This window comes from Dryobates pubescens, chromosome 5 (assembly GCF_014839835.1).
Source record: "Dryobates pubescens isolate bDryPub1 chromosome 5, bDryPub1.pri, whole genome shotgun sequence".
Lineage (NCBI taxonomy): Eukaryota > Metazoa > Chordata > Aves > Piciformes > Picidae > Dryobates > Dryobates pubescens.
This window is the reverse complement of record NC_071616.1, coordinates 6,482,367-6,504,122: the sequence shown is the minus strand read 5'-3', so window position 1 is coordinate 6,504,122 and position 21,756 is coordinate 6,482,367. Positions and strand designations below refer to the sequence as shown.

The window sequence follows — 21,756 nt, the reverse complement described above, 5'->3', positions numbered from 1 at the left end:
GCCATGGGCAGGGACATCTTTCAATAGATTGGGTTGCTCCAAGCCCCATTCAATCTGAAATCTTTAGAGGTGCAGTTGTTGGCCAGCAGAGAGGTGCCACACAGGCACTACTGGAACATACAGTGCCTCTTTAGAGATTATATACTGGTAAAATGGGAGTGGACAAAGAAACATAGAGAATACATCAGGTAAAACATTTTGTTTGGTTATGTTTCTGGGAATTGACAGTGCTGCTCTGAAACATCATGCAGGCAGTGCTGTACCAGGACACTGTAATGAGTGTAGTGTAACAAGGCTTTGTTAAATATGTGTTCATGCTCAACAATAGGGAAGCATAGATTTGGATGGAAACATTGAAGTAGTCTTCTGTTCTTTTTGGTTTGCTGCAGTTGTTGTCTGCTGTTCTGGACCACAGGAAGAAAACTCATCGTCACAAAATCCACCTCAGAAGCATTCCCTGATTAAAAATAGGATGGTTGCATTGCATCAGACTTCTAAACCAGGTACCACAAGCCTTCTTCCTTATGTTTGCCTTATTTCAGGATCTAGGTGCAGGATGGATGCTGACAGTTGATGCTATGATTCTGTGACCCTTTATCAGAAAGCTGTGATGCTGAATTTCTTCCTGAAAATGGAGCAATGACTCAGGCCTCTGTAAACTGAAGGGAATCCCTTCCTTACAAAAAAGCAACCCACCAAACAAAACCAAACCAAAACACAACAACAAAAACAGAGAAGGGGGAGGAGGGGAAATAAAATAAGAATAATAAAGAAGTAAAAAGAAAGTAAAATCTTCTCCATCATCACAGTGAAATCCACCAGATTTGGGGGTGGGAGTTCTTGCAATAAGAGCTAATGAGTGAAGCTGCTTACCAGCAGCTCTACAGTATCACAGTATCACTAAGGTTGGAAGAGACCTCAAAGATCATTGAGTCCAGCCTGTCACCACAGACCTCATGACTAAACCATGGCACCAAGTGCCACATCCAATCCCCTCTTGAACACCTCCAGGGACAGTGACTCCACCACCTCCCTGGGCAGCACATTCCAACAGTGAATGACTCTCCGTGAAGAATTTTCTCCTCACCTCCAGCCTAAACTTCCCCTGGTGCAGCTTGAGACTGTGTCCTCTTGTTCTGGTGCTGGTTGCCTGGGAGAATAGACCAACCCCTTCCTGGCCACAACCACCTTTCAGGTAGTTGTAGAGAGCAATGAGGTCACCCCCGAGCCTCCTCTTCTCCAGGCTAAGCAACCCCAGCTCCCTCAGCCTCTCCTCACAGGGCTGTGCTCAAGGCCTCTCCCCAGCCTTGTTGCCCTTCTCTGGACACATTCAAGTGTCTCGATGTCCTTCTTAAACTGAGGGACCCAGAACTGGACACAGGACTCAAGGTGTGGCCTAACCAGTGCAGAGTCCAGGGGCACAATGACTTCCCTGCTCCTGTTGGCCACACTATTCTTGATGTAGACCAGGATGCCATTGGCCTTCTTGGCCACCTGGGCACACTGCTGGCTCATGTATAGGCGGCTGTCAATCAGCACCCCCAGGTCCCTCTCTGTTTGGCAGCTCTCCAGCCACTCTGACCCCAGCCTGTAGCTCTGCATGGGGTTGTTGTGGCCAAAGTGCAGCACTCGGCACAGTAAGCTGGACAGAATGCTTGTGAGGTAGGTATGATGAATTTGGTCTAACGGTGGTGACACAGTAGATGTAGCAAACACTATACTTCATATATGCCCACAAGAACAGAGCCAGTTGTCAGTGGTGTGCAGGATTGGAAATGAAATGATGCCTTTTCATTTAGTGAAATAACTACAGAATGGTTGAGGTTGAAATGGACCTCAGGAGATCATCTAGTCAAAAGCCTCTTGCTCAGGTAGAGTCAGCTACAGCAGGTTGCCTATGACCATAGAATGTACCGGTTTGGAAGGGACTTCTAGAAGGCATCTAGTCCAACCCCCCTGCAGTAAGCACATCCCCAGCTAGATCAGGTTGATCAGACCTCGATGAACCCTGACCTTGAATGTCTTCAAGGGTGGGACCTTTACCACCTCCCTGTCAGGTGGCTTTTGAGTATCTGTAGGATGGTACACAGTAGAGTCAGAGGTTGCAGCTTTCAGTGTTCTCTTTCACTGTGACCACATGGATGCATCCAGTTCTTTTCCTCTGTGATTTATGCTAACAACTGCTTCTTGTCAATGGATCTTTCCATCACAATGTAATGTGTGGGATCTGGTACCAGAAACCTTAGAGTCCTTTTTTACCGCATGTCAACTTCCCTCATCTAGGGAAGTTGATCAGAGGGCTGGAACACCTCTCCTATGAGGACAGACTGAAAGAGTTGGGGCTGTTCAGTCTGGAGAAGAGAAGGTTCTGAGATGACCTCATTGTGGCCTTCCAGTATCTGAAGGGGGCTACAAGAAGGCTGGGGAGGGACTTCTCAGGATCTCAGGGAGTGATAGGACTAGGGGGAATGGAATGAAGCTGGAGGTGGGGAGATTCAGGTTGGATGTGAGGAGGAAGTTCTTTCCCATGAGAGTGGTGAAGCCCTGGAATGGGTTGTCCAGGGAGATGGTTGGGGCACTGTCCCTGGAGGTGTTTAAGCCCAGGCTGGATGAGGCTCTGGCCAGCCTGATCTAGTGTGGGGTGTCCCTGCCCATGGCAGGGGGATTGATCCTTGTGGTCCCTTCCAACCCTGACTGTCTATCATTCTATCTCAAAATCCTTCCAGCCATTCAGATCCCCTTAAGCCTCAGGTTGTGGTAGATAGGCTTCATACAGATTGGAGTAGCCAGGAAGGGGTCAGTCTCTTCTCTCTAGCAACCAGCACCAGAACAAGAGGACACAGTCTCAAGCTGCACCAGGGGAAGTTTAGGCTGGAGGTGAGGAGAAAGTTCTTCACTGAGAGAGTCATTTGTCATTGGAATGTGCTGCCCAGGGAGGTGGTGGAGTCACCATCCCTGGAGGTGTTCAAGAGGGGATTGGACGTGGCACTTGGTCTAGTCATAAGGTCTGTGATGACAGGTTGAATTCGATGATCTTCGAGGTCTCTTCCAACCTTGGTGATACTGTGAGAGCCTGGAAATTATGTTCTCTTTGAAAGAGAACATCGTGTTCATTTACCCAAGCTGCTAACTCTGTTACATGACATGCACTCAAAGGATTAAGCCTATATTTGTACAGGCCAGAATACTTCAATTGTGTGTGTTGGTAAAATTTAATGAAATTATTTTGTCAGAAATATCAGTTTCAAGTGAATTTCTATTTTAAAAAGTGGTTTTTTTTTTTTCATTCATCTTCTTACCTTTCCTGAGCTCTCATTTTGCCCTCTTCCACTGTCATGCTGTTGGGAGAGAAACAGCTGTCTGGGTTTTATGACCAACAAGATTTTCACCTGATTAAAAAGAAGTATTACTAATACTGAAAATAAGTCTGAGCACTTAGCTAAGCTGTCAAACTTGAATAAATTTGAAACAGCACAGCAGGTCTGGATCTGAGCTCTGCTTTGTCTCACACAGCAGTGGTGTTTCTGAGCTACTGGGACCCTTAAAGGTGTTTTACAGGATGATCAAACCATAGCCTGAAGCTCAGCTCAGACATTTTTCCCTTGATCCCGCAGAGTCAGGAAAGTGGTTGGTGTCCTCCTTCCTGTGCCTTGCTGGAAGCTGTCGCTGCACACACACACAAACTATTTGTCACTTCATCTGCTTGTGGCTTCCATTTTAAAATGATGGGCTCAACAGTGCAGCAGACCTTTACCAAGCTGTGTGGATTTGCTGAGGTGGGCAGAGAAACTGTTCAAGTGGTTAGCCCAGGTGGCAGGTTAAGAGAGGAAGTAACCTCCAGTAGTGAGCAGGCCAAATAAGGCTGGGGAGTGCAGAAAGAGGCTGGAGGAGGATATGGGTTCAGGTGGTAGCTCACAGCATGACCCAAGCCACAGTGATGTGCAGATCTGTAGCATCTTTTTTTCCCTTACTCCTGCACACCGGGTGGTGGTTTACAAAAATGTAATGACAACTAACCTTAAAAGTTAGGGAAACTTCTCTGCTTCGACTGCTGCACTCAGATGATGTTTCCATTTCTTCCTTTTCCTGAAACTTTAGATAGAATGTAGTTAATCTTCTGGATGCTCTTAGGTTTTTATTTCTGCCCCACCTGGGTTGCCTGTGTGACCACCTATGTGCCAGGGGAGGTTTAGGCTGGATGTTAGGAAGAAGTTCTTCATAGAAAGAGTGATTGCCCATTGGAATGTGCTGCCCAGGGAGGTGGTGGAGTCACCATCACTGGGGGTGTTTAGGAAGAGACTAGATGGGGTGCTGGGTGCCATGGTTTAGTTGATTTAGATAGTGTTGGATGATAGGTTGGATTGATAGAATAGAATAGAATAAACCAGGTTGGAAGAGACCTTCAAGATCATCGTGTCCAACCTATCATCCAACACCACCCAATCAACTAAACCATGCAACCAAGCATCCTGTCAAGTGTCCTCCTGAACACCCCCAGCGATGGCGACCCCACCACCTCCTCGGGCAGCCCATTCCAATGGGCAATCACTCTCTCTGTGTAAAACTTCCTCCTAACCTCCAGCCTAAACCTCTCCTGGCGATGATCTCAAAGGTGTCTTCCAACCTGGTCCATTCCACTCCACTCCACTCTACTCCGTTCCACTCCGTTCCACTCCGTTCCATTCCTATCCTGCCCTGCCCTGCCCTGCCCTGCCCTGCCCTGCCCTGCCCTGCCCTGCCCTGCCCTGCCCTGCCCTGCCCTGCCCTGCCCTGCCCTGCCCTGCCCTGCGTTCAGTTCTTTACACAGGTCCTTCCTCCTCCCCAGGAATAGGGCTACCAAAGGGATAACACCCTGTCATTTGTGTTTGCAAGGCCTGAATACCCACTGAAAATCAAGAAACCCCAAATGAATGTTTAGTCTCTTATTATTCTCATATGGCCTGGGGGTCCTGCAGTTATTGCTGTAATATTATTATTACTACTGAAAATAAATATCATGCAAGTTAATATCATCTTATCATATCTATTGAGCCCCACTCTGTGTGGGAGAGCTTTGTGCAGCTAACATCCCTTCAGGGAGTTTTTATTAGATTGATGAGAGAACAGTGAATTACTTCTTGTCTGGTTTATAATATGCTGATTATGAAAAACTCTGGCCAGGGTGATCTAGTGTTCTCAGTGCTCTGAACAGACTCTGGAGTTTGTTAAGAGAGTGTTCTTGTGTCCATCCCACTGGAGGAAAGCAAAACTGTTACAACAATTAAAATAATATGTAAGTTTTCATTGCTCAGAGATTCTGCTTCAGACCCTGTCAAACTCCTTCTGTTGCTGAGAGAGGCTTGACCCTGGAGTTTCATTTGACTTTTTTCTTTGCAAAATGCTAAGTCTGTACAGTTTCATTATTCTTGCTGCATGAGATATGATTCTCATTCAGGGTTTTATGTACATGTGGGCCTTTCACTGATGTGGATACCTGTGAGAGGATGCTGATTCACCCCTGCCAAGAATTTGCAGGGGTTTTTTTCATTCTGGTATGTTCCTTCACCAGCCCTGGGATCACAGAAAGATCACAGAGTCACCAAGGTTGGAAGAGACCTCAAAGATCCAACGTGTCCAACCTGTCACCACAGACCTCATGACTAAACCATGTGTAGTGGTTAGAGCCTTAACTGGGAGTTAAAAGCCCAGATGGGGGAAAGGCTGAGAATCTCTCCCCCACTTCCCCCTCCTCCCCCCAAACAGAGAGGGGGAAAAAAAGGGTAAGGAGCAAATCCACTAAACAATAATCTGGAATCGGCTTGGAAGTAGAGAGGTGAAGAATTTTCTTTAAACAATATATATATATATATATATATATATATATATATATATATATATAAAACAATAACAGGAAGGGTTCACAAGGGCAAGGAACAAGGATGGATGGGAGGGGGACAAGAAAGAATAATACAAAACCAGTCTTTCTCTGAGGAGGTGCAGAGGCAGCAGGGAGAAAGATCAGGTCCGGCCACGTGGCTGAAGAGCAGGAGGGCAGCTGCAGTAGCTCTTATCCAGCAGAGGCAGGAGCCAAAAGGAGAGCTAACAGCTATCATGCCCTGCTTTTTATACCCTAGCTGGGCAGGGAGGGAGGAGTGGAACAGACTCAGCTTCCCAGGAGAAAACGCCCTGCAGGGAGGGCAAAGTACCCACAAGCCCTCCACCCTGCTCTGGTTTTTTGTTTTCAGAAAAGGGCGTTAACCCACCACACCATGGCACCAAGTGCCACATCCAATCCCCTCTTGAACACCCCCAGGGATGGTGACTCCACCACCTCCCTGGACAGCACATTCCAATGCCTAACAACTCTATCAGTGACAAACTTTCTCCTCACCTCCAGCCTAAACTTCCCCTGGTGCAGCTTGAGACTGTGTCCTCTTGTTCTGGTGCTGGTTGCCTGGGAGAGGAGACCAACCCCCTCCGGGCTACAACCTCCCTTCAGGTAGTTGTAGAGAGCAATGAGGTCTCCCCTGAGCGTCCTCCTCTCCAGGCTAAACAATCCCAGTGAGTGACTGTTATTGCACAAGACAAAATCTCTTTTCCCTTCAGCAATTCCATTTCATGGGAGAAATGAGCCCCATACACTGTACATCCACTCATTCATGTGTCAGCATCATCCCTGTCCCTTGACCTGGGGAAGGCCTCAGCGGAACCTTTGGTTTCTCGTAACAGAAATCTCTTGTGTCATCGGCTCAAGCTGCTCATGGGTGACGTCTACAGACAGTTTTGGAAAACCAGACTGGGTGTTATCTTCAGCTGGTGTCCTGGTGTCTCAGGAGAGGCAGCAGCTGCTTCTGGAAAACAGTTCCTCCCATGGAGTTGTTGAAGGTAGGCAGAGTTACCGTTCGCCTCAAATGGACATCTGATTTCTGCCAGCACTGGTGGCGGCTGCGGATGGCAGCAACAGGAGCCAGCAGGCTGAGGACTCTGTCACTTGTAACTAACAGTACTGACAGATGCTGGTTCTGGTGCACTTCTCTGAAGTGGGCTGTCAGTGCCCGAGAGTCACTAAGAGCCCTGTAATACATGTGTACAGCCTGAGTTGTGTATGTGTGTACCCTGTGAACAGCCAGCCCCATTACATACTCCTTTTGTATCTCCCTGCTTTAGGATAAGCTGCTTTTGTTTACAGAGACTGGATTTTCCTCAGGAAACTCAGTCCTTTACAAGCCAGAGCTGGCTCCATGTCTGCTGTCTGACTTGCAAAATCTGACTTTTGTTTTATTGCATATGTCCTTGCTCTGCTTTGGTTGGTTCCTATCATATCTTGCTATCTTCTCTACTTGTTTCCCTCATGTTTACTTGATCCTCCTTTCTCTGCTTTCTGTTACTGTTTGGGTTTTGTGCATAGTCCTCTCCTTTCTTCTCATGATTCCTTTCTTTAAACTCTTTAATCATTTCCCCTTTATTATCCCTTTCCCATCCACACTGTGTGTCTCTTCTTTTTTGTTGTTGTTGTTTTTACTTTTTTTCCTCACAGGGGACGTTTTCCTCCTGAACACCAGTAGGCTTCCAGATAGATGTGAGTTCAGCCTGCAGAGCCCCATCTTGCCTGGGAGCTTGGACTCTTGCTTTCTGGAACTGGCCATATATTCACAGGATGCTGTTCCTCTCCTCCAAAGGTTCACAGTTGAAATCAGCTATGTGGAGACAAACAGAAATACAATGATTTCTCTGAGAGCTGGCCATGAGGAGGATGCTGGGTAAGACAATCAATTTGCAGTTGCTTAGATTTTGAATTGCAAGGTAGGAGGAAGTCCTTCCAGACTGTTGTTTATCAGTGTCTTCTCCCTTCCCTGCTGTTACAGCAGAAAATGAAGGTAGAGCTGTCAGGACCGAAGTGTGCACCTTCCTGACAGCATGTCAATAACAGACTCAGAAACTTTGTTCCTCCTTTGCAAAGAACACGCTTGCATAAGACTCATTCTTCTTTCCTCTCATTTGGAATGGTCAAGAGTAGCTGATTCACTAAGTCTAGGACTGTATCTGTAACATGCACTCAGTCCAGAGACTGCTTTAGCAGCATAGCTGATGTCTTTAAGTTTTCAAGGGGTCCTATCATTGTTAGGAGCATCACATTTTCCATTCTGAGATAGGCTTAACTTTCCCTCATTTGTAATTTCTTCCTTCTGCCTGCTGAAGTTCTATACAGAGAGAGTGATTGCCCATTGGAATGGGCTGCCCAGGGAGGTGGTGGAGTCACCATCACTGGAGGTGTTTAGGAGGAGACTTGATGGGGTGCTTGGTGCCATGGTTTAGTTGATTAGGTGGGTTGGATTGGTTGATGGGTTGGACATGATGATCTTGAAGGTCTCTTCCAACCTGGTCTATTCATTCTATTCTATTCTATTCTATTCTATTCTATTCTATTCTATTCTATTCTATTCTATTCTATTCTATTCTATTCTATGTTCAGGAGCATGCTCTTTTGCTTCATTCATAGAGTTCAGGGAGGGGAAAAACAAAGGCTAGAAGTGAGAAGGGGTGGAGGGGAAAGAAAAAAAAGTAGTGCAGCACCTCTGGATCTTGTCCTGTATTCCCAGCTCTTTGAAGTTTTACTTGTCATTTCTGCTTGCAGCAGAATGTAGTAAGTGGGAGAAATGGGCAAAGGGAATTAATCACAACAGGAAAAGACGGAGAATCGCCCATGTGTCATCTGATTTTTGCCATTTTCCATCTGCTTGTTTTTCCTTGTTCTGTGATCTGCCATGTAGGAACCTGGGTCAGATATACAACAGAGCTTTTAATTTCCATCACCTGACTGACTCCCATAGAGAACTTAAGCAATAGATCCCACTTCTTGTTTTCTTTGAATTCTTTGGCACTCTCCAGGCTGCCATGGAGATCTGTAGCCAAGACTCCTGGTCAGCCAAAGATAGCAGAGTTTGAACTAAAACACCATATTTATTTTCTTTCAGATCCTTCCCCCAGCCTCCCTCCATCTCCCTCACTCTCTCCTGCTTTTAGCTATAGCTCACTTCCTTCCTGGCTACTCCTTCCACTTCTTCTTGCCAATTTCACAAGAAATCTGTTGCCTTTTCTGAGATCAGTTTCTTTTTTGACCTATAATTGCCCTTGCTGCTTTGAGTACTTGACAGGCCTGTGGAAGTGCAGCCACAGCTTCATTCCCTTATATAAACTCATAAAATATGCTTTTGATATACCTAGCTGGCCAGGCTTTGATCACAATCGCTGCAGCATCTCTGGAATGGATCATAGGTGTTGTTTAACAGCTTATTTGGGCATTGTGGAACAATTCTATGTGAAATCAAGATTATCATCTCTTTAAAGTAATTATCATCACTCTAAAAGGAATGGTATTTAGATTTATTGGAATGGAGTTAGCTTTACAGGCAGTTGGCACAGTCACTGGTATTATTGTTTCATCATAAAATGAAGCACTGATAAGCTCAGGAGCTTTAGTATTAAGGTTTTAAAGATGAAAGGTGAGTGAGTCCTGCATTAAAGCAAGAGAGAAAGAAGTGATAGGAAAGAGACAGCACAGAGCTAGGAATGATGTTAGGTCAATACCCTTCCTGTTTCCCCTCATTACAAAGAAACTCTTTAAAGTCTCTGCACAATTCCAGAAAAATCCAAGCATGCAGGAAGGACAAAATTTATTTCTAACACAGTGATTGAGCTGCTTCTTACTAAGCAGGTGGTCTGAAATGAACACTTTCACCATGATTAATTAAGTTTTTAACCTTGAAGACCTTCCTGAAGCATTCCTGATTTCCATAGGGAATGCGAGTTCCACAGGCTTCTCTGTTAACTGGGTACTGCTGCTCAGACCAAGGAGGACAATGAGCAAATTACTTTGATTTATATGCCTCTGTGTAGTACATAGTTTGACCATTGATGAGGAGAGGTTCAGAGAGGTTCGGAGAGGTTCGGAGAGGAGAGGTTCGGAGAGGAGAGGTTTGGAGAGGAGAGGTTCAGAGAGGAGAGGAGAGGAGAGGAGAGGTTCAGAGAGGTTCGGAGAGGAGAGGATTACTACCAAGAGAGATCAGAGCAGAAACTTAGATACAGGAAAAAGACTAGTTGGCATGTTTTCAGATACAAAGGTGCACCAAAACACCCTGTTTCAGTCATTTTTGATGCCTCTCAATTCCAGGATCAAGCTGTGCTCCATCATAAACTCAGCTGCATGAGAACATTTAAGTGAACTGTCCTCTTTATGGATCTAGAAATCTTCTCCTGGTGGTGTTTCCTCCTTTAGCATCCATCCCCTAGACAGTTCTCCAAAGCTTAGTTATATGTCATTTATGAGAAAAAGCTGCTGTCCTCTCCACATCACTAACTACTAGGATTTATCATTACATTATTAGCAGTGAAGCTGCCACTCATGTTTCCCACACATATACCTTAATGGAAGAACAAAGGAACAGATGGACCTTTGACATCATGTCCTCTGAACATAGCACTGGTTAGGCCACACCTTGAGTACTGTGTCCAGTTCTGGGCCCCTCAATTTAAGAAGGACATTGAGATTCTTGAATGTGTCCAGAGAAGGGCAACAAGGCTGGGGAGAGGCCTGGAGCACAGCCCTGTGAGGAGAGGCTGAGGGAGCTGGGGTTGTTAAACCTGGAGAAGAGGAGGCTCAGGGGAGACCTTCTTGCTCTCTACAACTACCTGAAGGGTGGTTGTAGCCAGGAGGGGGTTGGTCTCTTCTCCCAGGCAACCAGCACCAGAACAAGAGGTCACAGTCTCAAGCTGCACCAGGGGAAGTTTAGGCTGGAGGCGAGGAGAAAGTTCTTCACTGAGAGCGTTGTTAGCCATTGGAATGAGCTGCCCAGGGAGGTGGTGGAGTCACCATCCCTGGAGGTGTTCAAGAGGGGATAGGACATGGCACTTGGTGCCCTGGTTTAGTTAGTCATGAGGTCTAGGGTGACAGGTTGGACTTGATGATCTTTGAGGTCTCTTCCAACTTCATTGATTCTATGATTCTAAGAAGATGTCACAGTATGTATTGTTATAAACCCCACCTATGGAGCATGGGTATTCTGAGTTACTACCATTGGAGGGACAACCACTGAGAGAAGTGAGGAGATTGAAATTCTATATACTGACAAAAAATATATATAAAATGATATTTCACATTACCTCAGAGCTCAAACATTGGGCTTGCAAGCCCAAGCCTTCTTCATCTGGCACTTGGCAGAGAAAGCTCTCTTCCTTTGCCCAGGGTCACAGTTATGGTGCTTTCCCAGGTCACATCCAATGCATTATTTACTACATTGCTTATTCTACCTTTCCCCACTTGATCACGCAGAAGCAGTCCCAGCTGAAAATTCTCCTGTGTACTTTTCTTTTGAATGGTTTCACATGCTTGTGTTTGTTGTCAGCTGCAATTACTTTGGTGTTGTCAGCTGAATCTGTTTCAGTAAGGAGCTGTTTTGTTTTTCAACCCGAAGTATTCACACTTCAGTGAAAATAAAACAGCATCACTTGGGGCAGTGATAATAATCTTAATAATAATTTCCCTTTACATGCTCAATAAGCCAAGTAGTTGTTGTTTTTTCAGTTTTCTTTCTGATATGTAAGGCACAGTCCATGATAGTCATGGTAGATTAAAAAGCAAAGTTCATGGCCATGTGCACACATAGCCTTTCAGTCAGCCAGCCTCACAAAACTATTCTTCATTAGTTTTTGTGTCTTCCTCTTTTTTTTGGGGGGGGAGGGTGGTGGGGCTAAAATGCCCAGTCAGCTTCTCAGACACTTGTAGAAATTTATCATCTTTGACACTTCTGCCCTACTAATGTGGTGGGGGTTCTCCACAGAAGTTATTTATCACACAACTGGAAACATGTATGGTCATTTGGGTTTTGGTCATTAGGTGCCCACCTACATAAGCCTTTGAATGGGAGTAGTCTGCTAAGTGTCTTCACTTGCCCAATGTGTACTGACTGCAGTGAGCACAGACATTTTGATTTAAATCAAAGAGAATGTAGCTAGAAAAGGACAGGCTGTCCAGACATTACGTAGGACTACGAGGTTTTTGAGCACAAATTTGAGAGTGTGATTTACTGTCCCTCATGCTTCTGTTGAATTTGCCCCCAGAAATACACTGGGTGACTTTAGAACCCTCTACCTGGTTGGTGAAGGCCAGAGGAGTAAACACAGGTTCTGTGCTCTCTTCTACTTCCTTTTAAGTCCAGTGGCTAGATCTGGGTGTTCCTGAAGATTTACAGGCAACAACCTCCCACATCCAGAAGAGTGATGTAAAGCTGCTAATTTGTGTGTTCACTGATTAATCCTGGAAGCACTGAGCACACCTACACCTGTGTAGTAACCCAGGCAGTGAGTCCCCCCTAATTCAGAAAAGTTTTCAGCTTTATGGGATTTTTTTTTTCACTCTTAATGAAGACATTTTTGTTCTTAAGTCTTTCTTGAGCTTAATGCTCCATTACCTTTGTTGGATATGGAAAGGGAGGATACAGAAAAGTACTGGTAAGGAGGGGGAGGGAAACTTTTACTCAGCAGAGGAGATTGAGAGGCTAATGGCTATAAAAAAAAAAAGTTGAAAATACAAATCAGAAGTTGAAACTATGTATTTGTAGGGGGAATCTTGAGTTCTTTTGCCTTAAATATCAGGCTGCTTGCAACTCTAAACTTTCTATCCATGCAAATGTCCCCCAAATATTGAAGACCAGTAGCCTTTCCACACAAGCATATACATTTTAACAGCTGTTTAGAAGAAGAGTAATACCACCTCATTACTTGAGATCTGGTTTGACATATAATCAATAGTAAAGGTGTTGCCAAGCTTGGCTCATCTGGGAGCCTACTGCAATGATCCATCTTCTGCTTAGATCAACAGTGGGCTTCGTTCCTGATTCCATTAAGAAAATGAAATCGGCTCTGACTAATCCCTGCTTGGGCAGTGGAATGAAGCAAAGGTGGTGCAATTATTTACAGCATTAGAAATCTTGCTGCAGATGGATCTGGAGGGTGAGGCTTTCTCTGAAGGGGGAATACCTTGATGGTGAGAACTCCACAACAAAAGATGCATTGCGGGTGACGCAAAGCTCCTTGTCATTTTTGTGGTCTCTGGATGCTTGCCAGCTTTGGCTGGGGTGTTGTGAACAGAGTCACATTTCAGTACTAGAGATATTTCTGAGTAGGACTAGAATGCTTCATGAGACCTTTGCACTCTGACTCAGAGAAGCTGCTGGATCACACAAGCAGTGGTTTAAGGTAGTGGCCTCTCTATTCTACCAGCTGCCAGAGTTCTCCCAGGAGAGGTGGCAGAATGGACAGTGTGTCTTTGTCAGTTGTAATGTTTCAAACATTGGTTTATTGACTTAGATCGCCAGTGGTTTTCATTTATTTTGATTTACCAGGCTATAACCACCAAGTTCCAAAACATCTGGCTCAAAAAGTGTGCAGGATTAAGGTGCAGCAGCGGAACTGGTTATTGTTTTCAGCTGTGGGTTCAGCTGTGGGTCCTTAGTTACTACTACTAAATGTTACTGTGGTTGTGACTCATAGGCTGTGCACTACAAGCACTTGTTCTCAGGGGTGTGGTAGCACTGGCCATACTTTGATGTCTCACCTGCAGAGTGCATGGTAACTTGGTGGAGGCACTAGAACGATGTCTCACTATTTGGAAGGTCAAGTACACTTAATGTGCGAATTCAAAAGCTTTGAAGACTGTCCTTCTCTTCAGTGGCTCATTGAACCAATGTGACCAAGGCCCTGTTGATTTTAGGGGGCAAGAGGGAGCAATGGAGTGATGAACAAAGCTGTGTCACGTAGCAGTGATTCAGTTCTGGGTCTGGGATGTTGTGCCACAGTGTAGCAGGGGGAATATACTTTTAAGTGTATTTATAAGATGATTTATAAGTGATAGACATTCCTGAAGCTGCACTGTAATACAAAATGAAAATAAAGAAGGTGTTCCCCTTTGGGTAGTCAAGGTGGTGAAGTTGTAGCTCAGGGCTGGGCATTTCTGAAGCTAAATTAAATTATATTGAACTATGAAAGGTATAGAGTCATAGAATCAATAAGGTTGGAAAAGACCTCAAGGATCATCAAGTCCAACCTGTCACCTGAGCCCTCATGACTACTAAACCATGGCACCAAGTGGCCACACCCAATCCCCTCTTGAAAACCTCCAGGGAGTTAATGTAGATGAGTGAAGCTCAACTTCATATGAGTTTAGCCTATCTGTGGCTATTTATTTGTGTGTACAATGGTGAAAGTGGAAGATGGGGGGGATGTCATAGAAGGAATAGTAAGAAACTCTCACCAGAAAAAGTTACATAGTTGGTTTGTGGAAGGAAGAGTGAGTTAGGGAACTAAGCAGTGGCAAGCAAAAGTGGAGAGGGTGATTCTACACAGAGAGAGTGATTGCCCATTGGGATGGGCTGCCAGGGGAGGTGGTGGAGTCACTATCATTGGAGGTGTTCAGGAGGAGACTTGATAGGGTCCTTGGTGCCATGGTTTAGTTGATTAGGTGGTGTTGGATGATGGGTTGGACACGATGATCTTGAAGGTCTCTTCCAACCTGGTCTGGTCTATTCTATTCTATTCTGTTCTATTCTGTTCTGTTCTGTTCTATGCTATTCTATTCTGTTCTATTCTATTCTAACTAAAGTTGTTTTGGGTTTTTTGCAAGTTAGAAGGTCCGTGATTTTCATACTTGTGTCCAGTCAAGATGTGTTTGTTGTACAAGTGTTGCCTTCTAGTGTACTTCTGGTGCAGGATGAGGGCTAGATGATCACTTCATGGCAGCTGAAAGCATTTCCCAAATGAAAAAGTAATAATAGAAGGTGGGCTGGAGTGACCCATCTTATCACTGTGGCCTGGCCTCTTAATCATCCCACTGGCACTGACTTAGAGTAATCACCCAGGGCATCCCCAGCAACGTCAGCAGCATGTAGGATGCAGGTAAATTTAGCTCACTCTGGTACTCTTTCCAGAAAAGAGCTTAGAGCAAGGATTCCTTTGCTGCTACCCTTCCCACAACCCCTTCACAAAGCTCTAGCACACAGTTTGAACTGTATTTATTTTATGAAGGAGAAGGACAGGTATTAAAACTAAAAGAACAGTGTTTTAACAAATCCTGGTGGATTTTACTTTAATGACACCTGGCTTTGCTGACTGCCATCAGGTTGGTTCGAGTGAGGCACTTGGAAAATTCCCATCTGATTATCTCTAGCTTTCAATGCCTACCAACCATCTTTAAAATTAGATTGCATGGGCCATCTGTCTTCCTCTGAGTTACTACAAATGCTGCACAACTGAGAAGCCTTCGCTCTCTAGGGGCATTTGTTCTGTGGTGAAATGCAAGTTGCCAGAGCAATCTGCGTTTTCAGGCGCGCCGCTTCCCTCCTTGTCCTTGCTTTGTGGGCACACTTTGGCTCCTTCCACTCGGAGATTAGATAGAGAATACACAGAAAAAGGTTCTCACGCTCGAAACAACAAAGCAGCATTCAGGGCCAGGCATTTCTTTCCAGAACACACAAGGTCAATGTTAGCTTGAGGAGATCCAGGGACTTGTGCAGCCGATTGGTTGGTCTGTACTTGCAAGAGCAAACAAAACGCAAGGATGTGTCATAGTATCAGTCAGGGCTGGAAGGGACTGCAAGGATCATCTAGTTTCAACCCCTCTGCCACGGGCAGGGACACCCCACACTAGATCAGGCTGGCCAGAGCCTTGTCCAGCCTGGGCTTAAACACCTCCAGGGATGGGGCCTCAACCACCCCCCCGGGACAACCCATTCCAGGGCTTCACTACTCTCATGGGGAAGAACTTCCTCCTCACCTCCAGCCTGAATCTCCCCACCTCCAGCCTGAATCTCCCCACCTCCAGCCTGAATCTCCCCACCTCCAGCCTGAATCTCCCCACCTCCAGCTTCATTCCATCCCCCTAGTCCTATCACTACCCGATATCCTGAGAAGTCCCTCCCCAGCCTTCTTGTAGCCCCCTTCAGATACTGGAAGGCCACCATGAGGTCACCTCAGAGCCTTCTCTTCTCCAGACTGAACAGCCCCAACTCCTTCAGTCTGTCCTCATAGGAGAGGTGCTCCAGCCTTCTGATCATCCTGGTGGCCCTTCTCTGGACACCTTCCAGCACCTCCAGATCCCTCTTGGAATAGGGGCTCCAGAACTGGAGGCAGTACTCCAGGTGGGGTCTCAGCAGAGCTGAGTAGAGGGGGAGAATTACCTCCCTTGACCTGCTGGCCACACTTCTCTTGATGCAGCCCAGGATCTGATTGGCTTTCCAGGCTGCAAGTGCACACTGAGAGCTCCTGTTGAGCTTCTCATCCACCAGCACCCCCAAGTCTCTCTCCTCAGGGCTGCTTTCCAGCCAGTCCCTGCCCAGCCTGGATTTGTGCCTGGGATTGCCTCAACCCAGATGTATGTGAAAGGCATACTGGGGAGAGGGGGTCTGTATCCAGAACTGGTGATAATTAAAGCCCCATTTCAACTTCAGAATCATTGGGAATGATTGGATCTTCTCATGGTTAGTAATAGAATCTACAGCCAAGGCAACTGAACATGAGCTTGTTAGTCTGAACACCGCTTGTTTTATACTAACGCCTGTTTGGTTTGTTAGAGATTACATCCATTAGCCTATTCCCTTCTGTTTGGTACAGTGCAGAACCTGTGTGCTGTGACTGTGGATTCCAGAGTGCTGTGTGTACATCTGAGAGCTCTTTGATGTCTTCTAGGGTGAAATGGAAATACCTGATGGCCCAGATTGGCCGAATAGAAAGACCTTTTAAAATCACCTTGCTGTATTCAAACTGTGGAGCACAAGAGACTGGAGTACTGGCAGTGGGCTCCTTGCAACTCAGGAACTGCATTCATGGTATGTTACAATACAGTCAGGTTTGGAAGAGCCAAATGCAGTCAGAAAACAGAGCACCCTCACCAAAACTGCTGAGTTTGATCATGGAGTCAGTTGGATTGGATTTAAATGAAAGCTGAGTCTCTTCTGGGGTTTCTGATGGTGCTTACCTGTCAAGGGGCATATTTTCACCTGTTTTATGTCTGTGCACACATGTGTACGTGTTCCTAAGGCAGAGCTGAAGCTCAGAATTATAGAACTGATCTTCAGCTTTACTTTGCTTGATCTTTTTATGAGAAAACAGCAGGGCTCATGCTGCACCCAGCAACAAGGGAGGAGAGAAAAACCCATCTTTGCCTAGATTATTTTAGCAGTTAATATATTTCTTTCTTAAATAACAGTGAACTAAAAGACTACCCCTGTGTCACTAAAGCATCTTCTGTACTGAGGCCCTGTCTTCCAAATCAATAAAGAAAAGAAACGTTCATCTGCACCCCATGGGGTCTGTCTGTAACTGCCAGGCTGAGAACTTCTGTTTAAAACTGCAAAACAATGGTGGTGTAATTATTTTCTCCAAAAGTTCAGAAATCTTTAGCCCTGTTGTGAGTGTCATGCAAATGATCCTCAGGGGCTGTGCAGAACCTTGCTAATGTCATTTAGGCTTCTTGGAAGGCCAGGAGTCTGCCAGTACAGGCAGCTTGCAGGTTGGAGACATAATGATCTTCACTTCCTGGGTTTCATGCATCAATGTAATGCTGTTGCCTCCATTTTGCAGGCACTGTAGCAATGGCTTGGAATGTAATGCCAAAAGCTTCACATGTAAAAAGAGAGACTACTGGTTTCACAGAGCTGTTTCAGAATATATCCTGAGACTGGTTTTGATCATGTTGGAGATTTAATTTTATTGCAGTCATTAATCTTTTAATTTAACAGCCATTATATTTGTAATGTAATTTTTTGGGCAGTCGTGGAGTTTTGAGGGAATGCACACAGCCTGAAGCACTATGCTAAACACTCCCTAAAGAAGCTGATGTGTGGTCTCTTCTGACCTGGTCTATTCTATTCTATCCTATCCTATTCTACCCATCACAACACAGTGTCATGAGGAAATACTGTCTCAGACTGTGCACCTGGGTTGCTGCAGAAGTGTCCTTTTCTCTTCTGGAATGTGTTCCCTGTCTTTCACATTTTTTTCCAGAGCAGTAACAATCTGAGCTTCTATACAGAGCTCTGCTAAAAGGGAGCAAGCCCAGACGAGACCTACACAAACTGGCAGGTCCATGACAGATCTGTGCATGCACACATCCATAGGGCAGGCTGTGTGCATCAAGTCTTGTTTTTTGGGAAACATCAGGCTTGAAAATTGTGTTCAGCCTGCTTGCAGCCAGTTAACTGCTCCTGGGGTGTAGCTGACTAGGCTGGCTTGGTGCATGAGTGAAGTTCCTCCACAGTGAGCTGACCTGCTGGGGAAGCAGCTGTCTTCACAGGCTGGGTGCCACAGAGCTGGCACAGAAACGTGTCAGCAGCAGGAGTGTCAGTTAAGTGTGAGTCTCAATAGGACACAGCAATGTGTCTGCTAGGACCAGTGAGTGCTCAGTGGGTATCTCTGCCTCCAGCAGCAGCGTTGTGCAGCGTGGCACAGCTGCCTGGCAGGTGCACAGTGACAGGTGCAGAAGTGAGAAGCACTCCATGGTACAAAACTGCAAGGTCCTTTATGAAAGGAAAAGTGATTATCAGATAGCACAAGCACATCAGAACACAGTGCATCAAAAGAGAAAGAGCAATAAATTTGGTCTCCATGAGAGCTGAGGTGAGCTGCAGGAATCTCAGATGCTGGGTAGAAAGCTGCAGGGGAAAGATCATGAAAGCTGATACACCTAAAGGGTCTTACACATTCTGCCAACTCATCTCTGGGCCTCTTTCTCTTTTTCTGTTAGATAAAGAAAACCAAGGTCTTTCTACATATGACAAAGGTTCCACCTTCCCCTGTCTTCATGGAGGTTGTGTCAGCCACCTACAAGTCTGCGAATTCATCAGTGACTGCCCTTCCAAAGAACAGGAAGGAGTGAGGTGTGGTGAGTACGTGGCATGGCACTTTGTGGGAGCCTTTGTCCCATTAGAAGAAATCATTTAGAATGAAAAACAAGTGGAATTGATTCCATCTCTAGCTTAAGGCTGAATTAATTTAGCTTATTTACATTAATTGGATATCAAAATTCTCTTTGACAATTCATCCTATATAGGATAAAATGGATTTAGGTTGTTTGTTTGGTTTTGTTCAAAATACTGCAGTAAAAAGCTCAGTTGTCTGCATTTCATAGTTTCTGCTGCTACTTCAGAGAAAGACAAAACCTTATTTACATGTCTGCAGCTAGGTGAGAAATTTCTTCTGGACCCAGGGTCTGAATCTCCCTAGAGTGGAAAGTGCTGATCATCTATCCAGTGCCAGCCACCAACATAGTCATAAATCTGTCCCTCCCAAGACCCCAGCGCAGAGTTCTTCTTGAACATCATGACAGAAAATACCCCATGAAACAGTTTATGTGGTGCTAAGAAGCATAACTTAGCTTTGTTGCAAGTACAGTGGTAGAGAGCTAGAAGAACCTGTTTATTGCTCTTCCTTTAAGAGGATGAAGAAAACTTTGTGATGCCTGCAATTCTGTATACAGCAAGGCCTTTACATACACAGTTCAGCCTTTTACCCTTCTTTAGGTTGTGGGAGCTGCAGTTTTGTGGGGTATTTGAAAGCAGGGCAGACCTGCAAAGCTTCAAGTATCTTCAGAAGCAAAGTGTTGGCTTTCTGATGGTGACTCTAGAAATACACAAATGAGGCTTATTAATATTTGGGCACTGAAAAACCTCATAGCAAAGGTTGGGTGGCTTAGACAATGAGTTTTGGCTTCTGCTGCACTTAGTGTTGTTCCATAATCAAGTTTCTCCTGTTTTCCTGCTTTTTCTTATTCTGCATTGTAGAAAGTCTCCCAGAGGGCTCACATTGCTCTTTTGAAGAAGGTCCATGTGGCTGGACACTGAATGAAACTGCAGCATCTCCTTGGTCTATTCAGGGCTTTACTGAAATGATTCAAGATGACTCATTTGTAGGGTCTACCTTGCAAGCCACTGGTGGTAGGTTCCTCATAGTTCTTCTTTACTTTCTGGATGTGTGTGTATGCATGTATATACGTATACAACAGCCCTGAACTCAAGTTTTTCATATTGGTTTAACATTTTTGGCATCATTGCCAAATGAGCTTTAGCATCAGTACTATCTTTAAAATTAGCTTTTAAACATAGTCAACTATTTCTCTATGAAACTAGTTCTGCAACAAGGTTAGCAGAAAAACCATCAGACACTAGGATTCTTCACCATAACTATATAAATATATATAATTAATTCTCTTTCTATATTCTTCTCCCCTCCTTATTCCTCTTGTGTGCTATGCAACTGCAGAGTCCTTCAGTAGCAAGGAGATAACTGCTGCATCACAAAGCAAAAATGGCCCAACAGAGTTAGGCAGCTCGTAGAAACAAACCTTTTGGAGGCCCTTGCCAGATCTGTGAGTGGGTTAGGAAGAGCATCACATGTAAGCATATCCCAAGGCCAAGTGACCATACACATTCTGTGCCATAGAATATCACAATAAAGAAAAAGTGCCAGATTATTTCCAGAACTGTCAGCTTGGTCAATAAGGAATAGAATAGAAGTAGAGTAGAATAGAAGTAGAGTAGAATAGAAGTAGAGTAGAATAGAAGTAGAGTAGAATAGAAGTAGAGTAGAATAGAAGTAGAGTAGAATAGAAGTAGAGTAGAATAGAAGTAGAGTAGAATAGAAGTAGAGTAGAATAGAAGTAGAGTAGAATAGAAGTAGAATAGAATAGAATTAACCAGGTTGGAAAAGACCTTCAAGATCATCAAGTCCAACCTATCAACCAACACCATCTAATCAACTAAACCATGGCACCAAGCACCCCATCCAGTCTCTTCCTAAACACCTCCAGTGATGGTAATTCCACCGCCTCCCTGGGCAGCCCATTCCAATGGCCAATCTCTCTTTCTGTGAAGAACTTCCTAACATCCAGCCTAAACCTCCCCTGGCACAGCTTGAGACTGTGTCTTCTTGCTCTGGTGGAGGGATACCAGATGCTTACATGTTCAGGTTGAAAGTCAGAAGTGTTAGCACAGATGAGCCTTGCCTCACAGTTCCCTGTCAAAGTTAGGAGTGCCCATATGAGTGTCCTGTTTGTCTCTTGAGAGCTTGTATTAACTGTCCCCAGGAACAAAGACTGCAGATAAGCTCTTTTGCCCAGTGTTTGTCTCAGCAAGAGCCATTGATGCTAATTGTGTAAGGATTGGGGCTGATCAAGAGTTTACTATATATTGTTGTGAACCCCTGTGTGGGGAGGTACTTGAGGGGTGTCTGAAGTTTAAGCACCTGTGTACCCAGGAAAGGGTTTGGGATCTTGACTTGTGCTGCTGAAATGTAGCAGAGTGCTTATTATATCCTCACCAATAGATTTGTTGGTGAGGATATCATCTTATTTACTCTGTGCCTCAGCACAATGATGTTAATTATGTCAAGAGAGTATAAAAATAACCCCCCAAATCATCTTGTCTATTCTGATTCACTGTTCTTTTCACAGGACACTTCCTTTACCTGCGAGCAGAGAGCAATCAGACAAGTGGTATGGCCAAGGCTTACAGTACCATCTTACCAGCCAGTATTGCCACTGGAGACTACCAGGTATGTCACTCTGCCTTACCACCTTTGTGGAGTTAACCATCAGGCTGTAGGCATTGTTTGCACAGTTATCCCATTCTCCTGTGCCTCTGCATTACATGGAAAGCAGACTAGACTAGACCAGCCCAGACTAGACCAGACCTTTGAGATCATTGAGTCCAACCTATCATCCAACACTATCTA

The 21,756-nt window shown here is 45.0% G+C and overlaps 1 protein-coding gene across 1 annotated transcript in view; it reads left to right on the top strand.

Moving 5' to 3' along the window:
• Nucleotides 1–21,756, top strand: part of LTK (leukocyte receptor tyrosine kinase) — a 117,426-nt gene that overhangs the window by 49,068 nt on the left and 46,602 nt on the right. Inside the window, exons 3-9 of the mRNA XM_054162149.1 lie at nt 390–503; nt 6,709–6,864; nt 7,517–7,739; nt 16,717–16,856; nt 18,773–18,910; nt 19,809–19,961; nt 21,476–21,576. Coding sequence (XP_054018124.1) covers nt 390–503; nt 6,709–6,864; nt 7,517–7,739; nt 16,717–16,856; nt 18,773–18,910; nt 19,809–19,961; nt 21,476–21,576 — 1,025 coding nt within the window. The remainder of the gene's footprint in view (nt 1–389; nt 504–6,708; nt 6,865–7,516; nt 7,740–16,716; nt 16,857–18,772; nt 18,911–19,808; nt 19,962–21,475; nt 21,577–21,756) is intronic.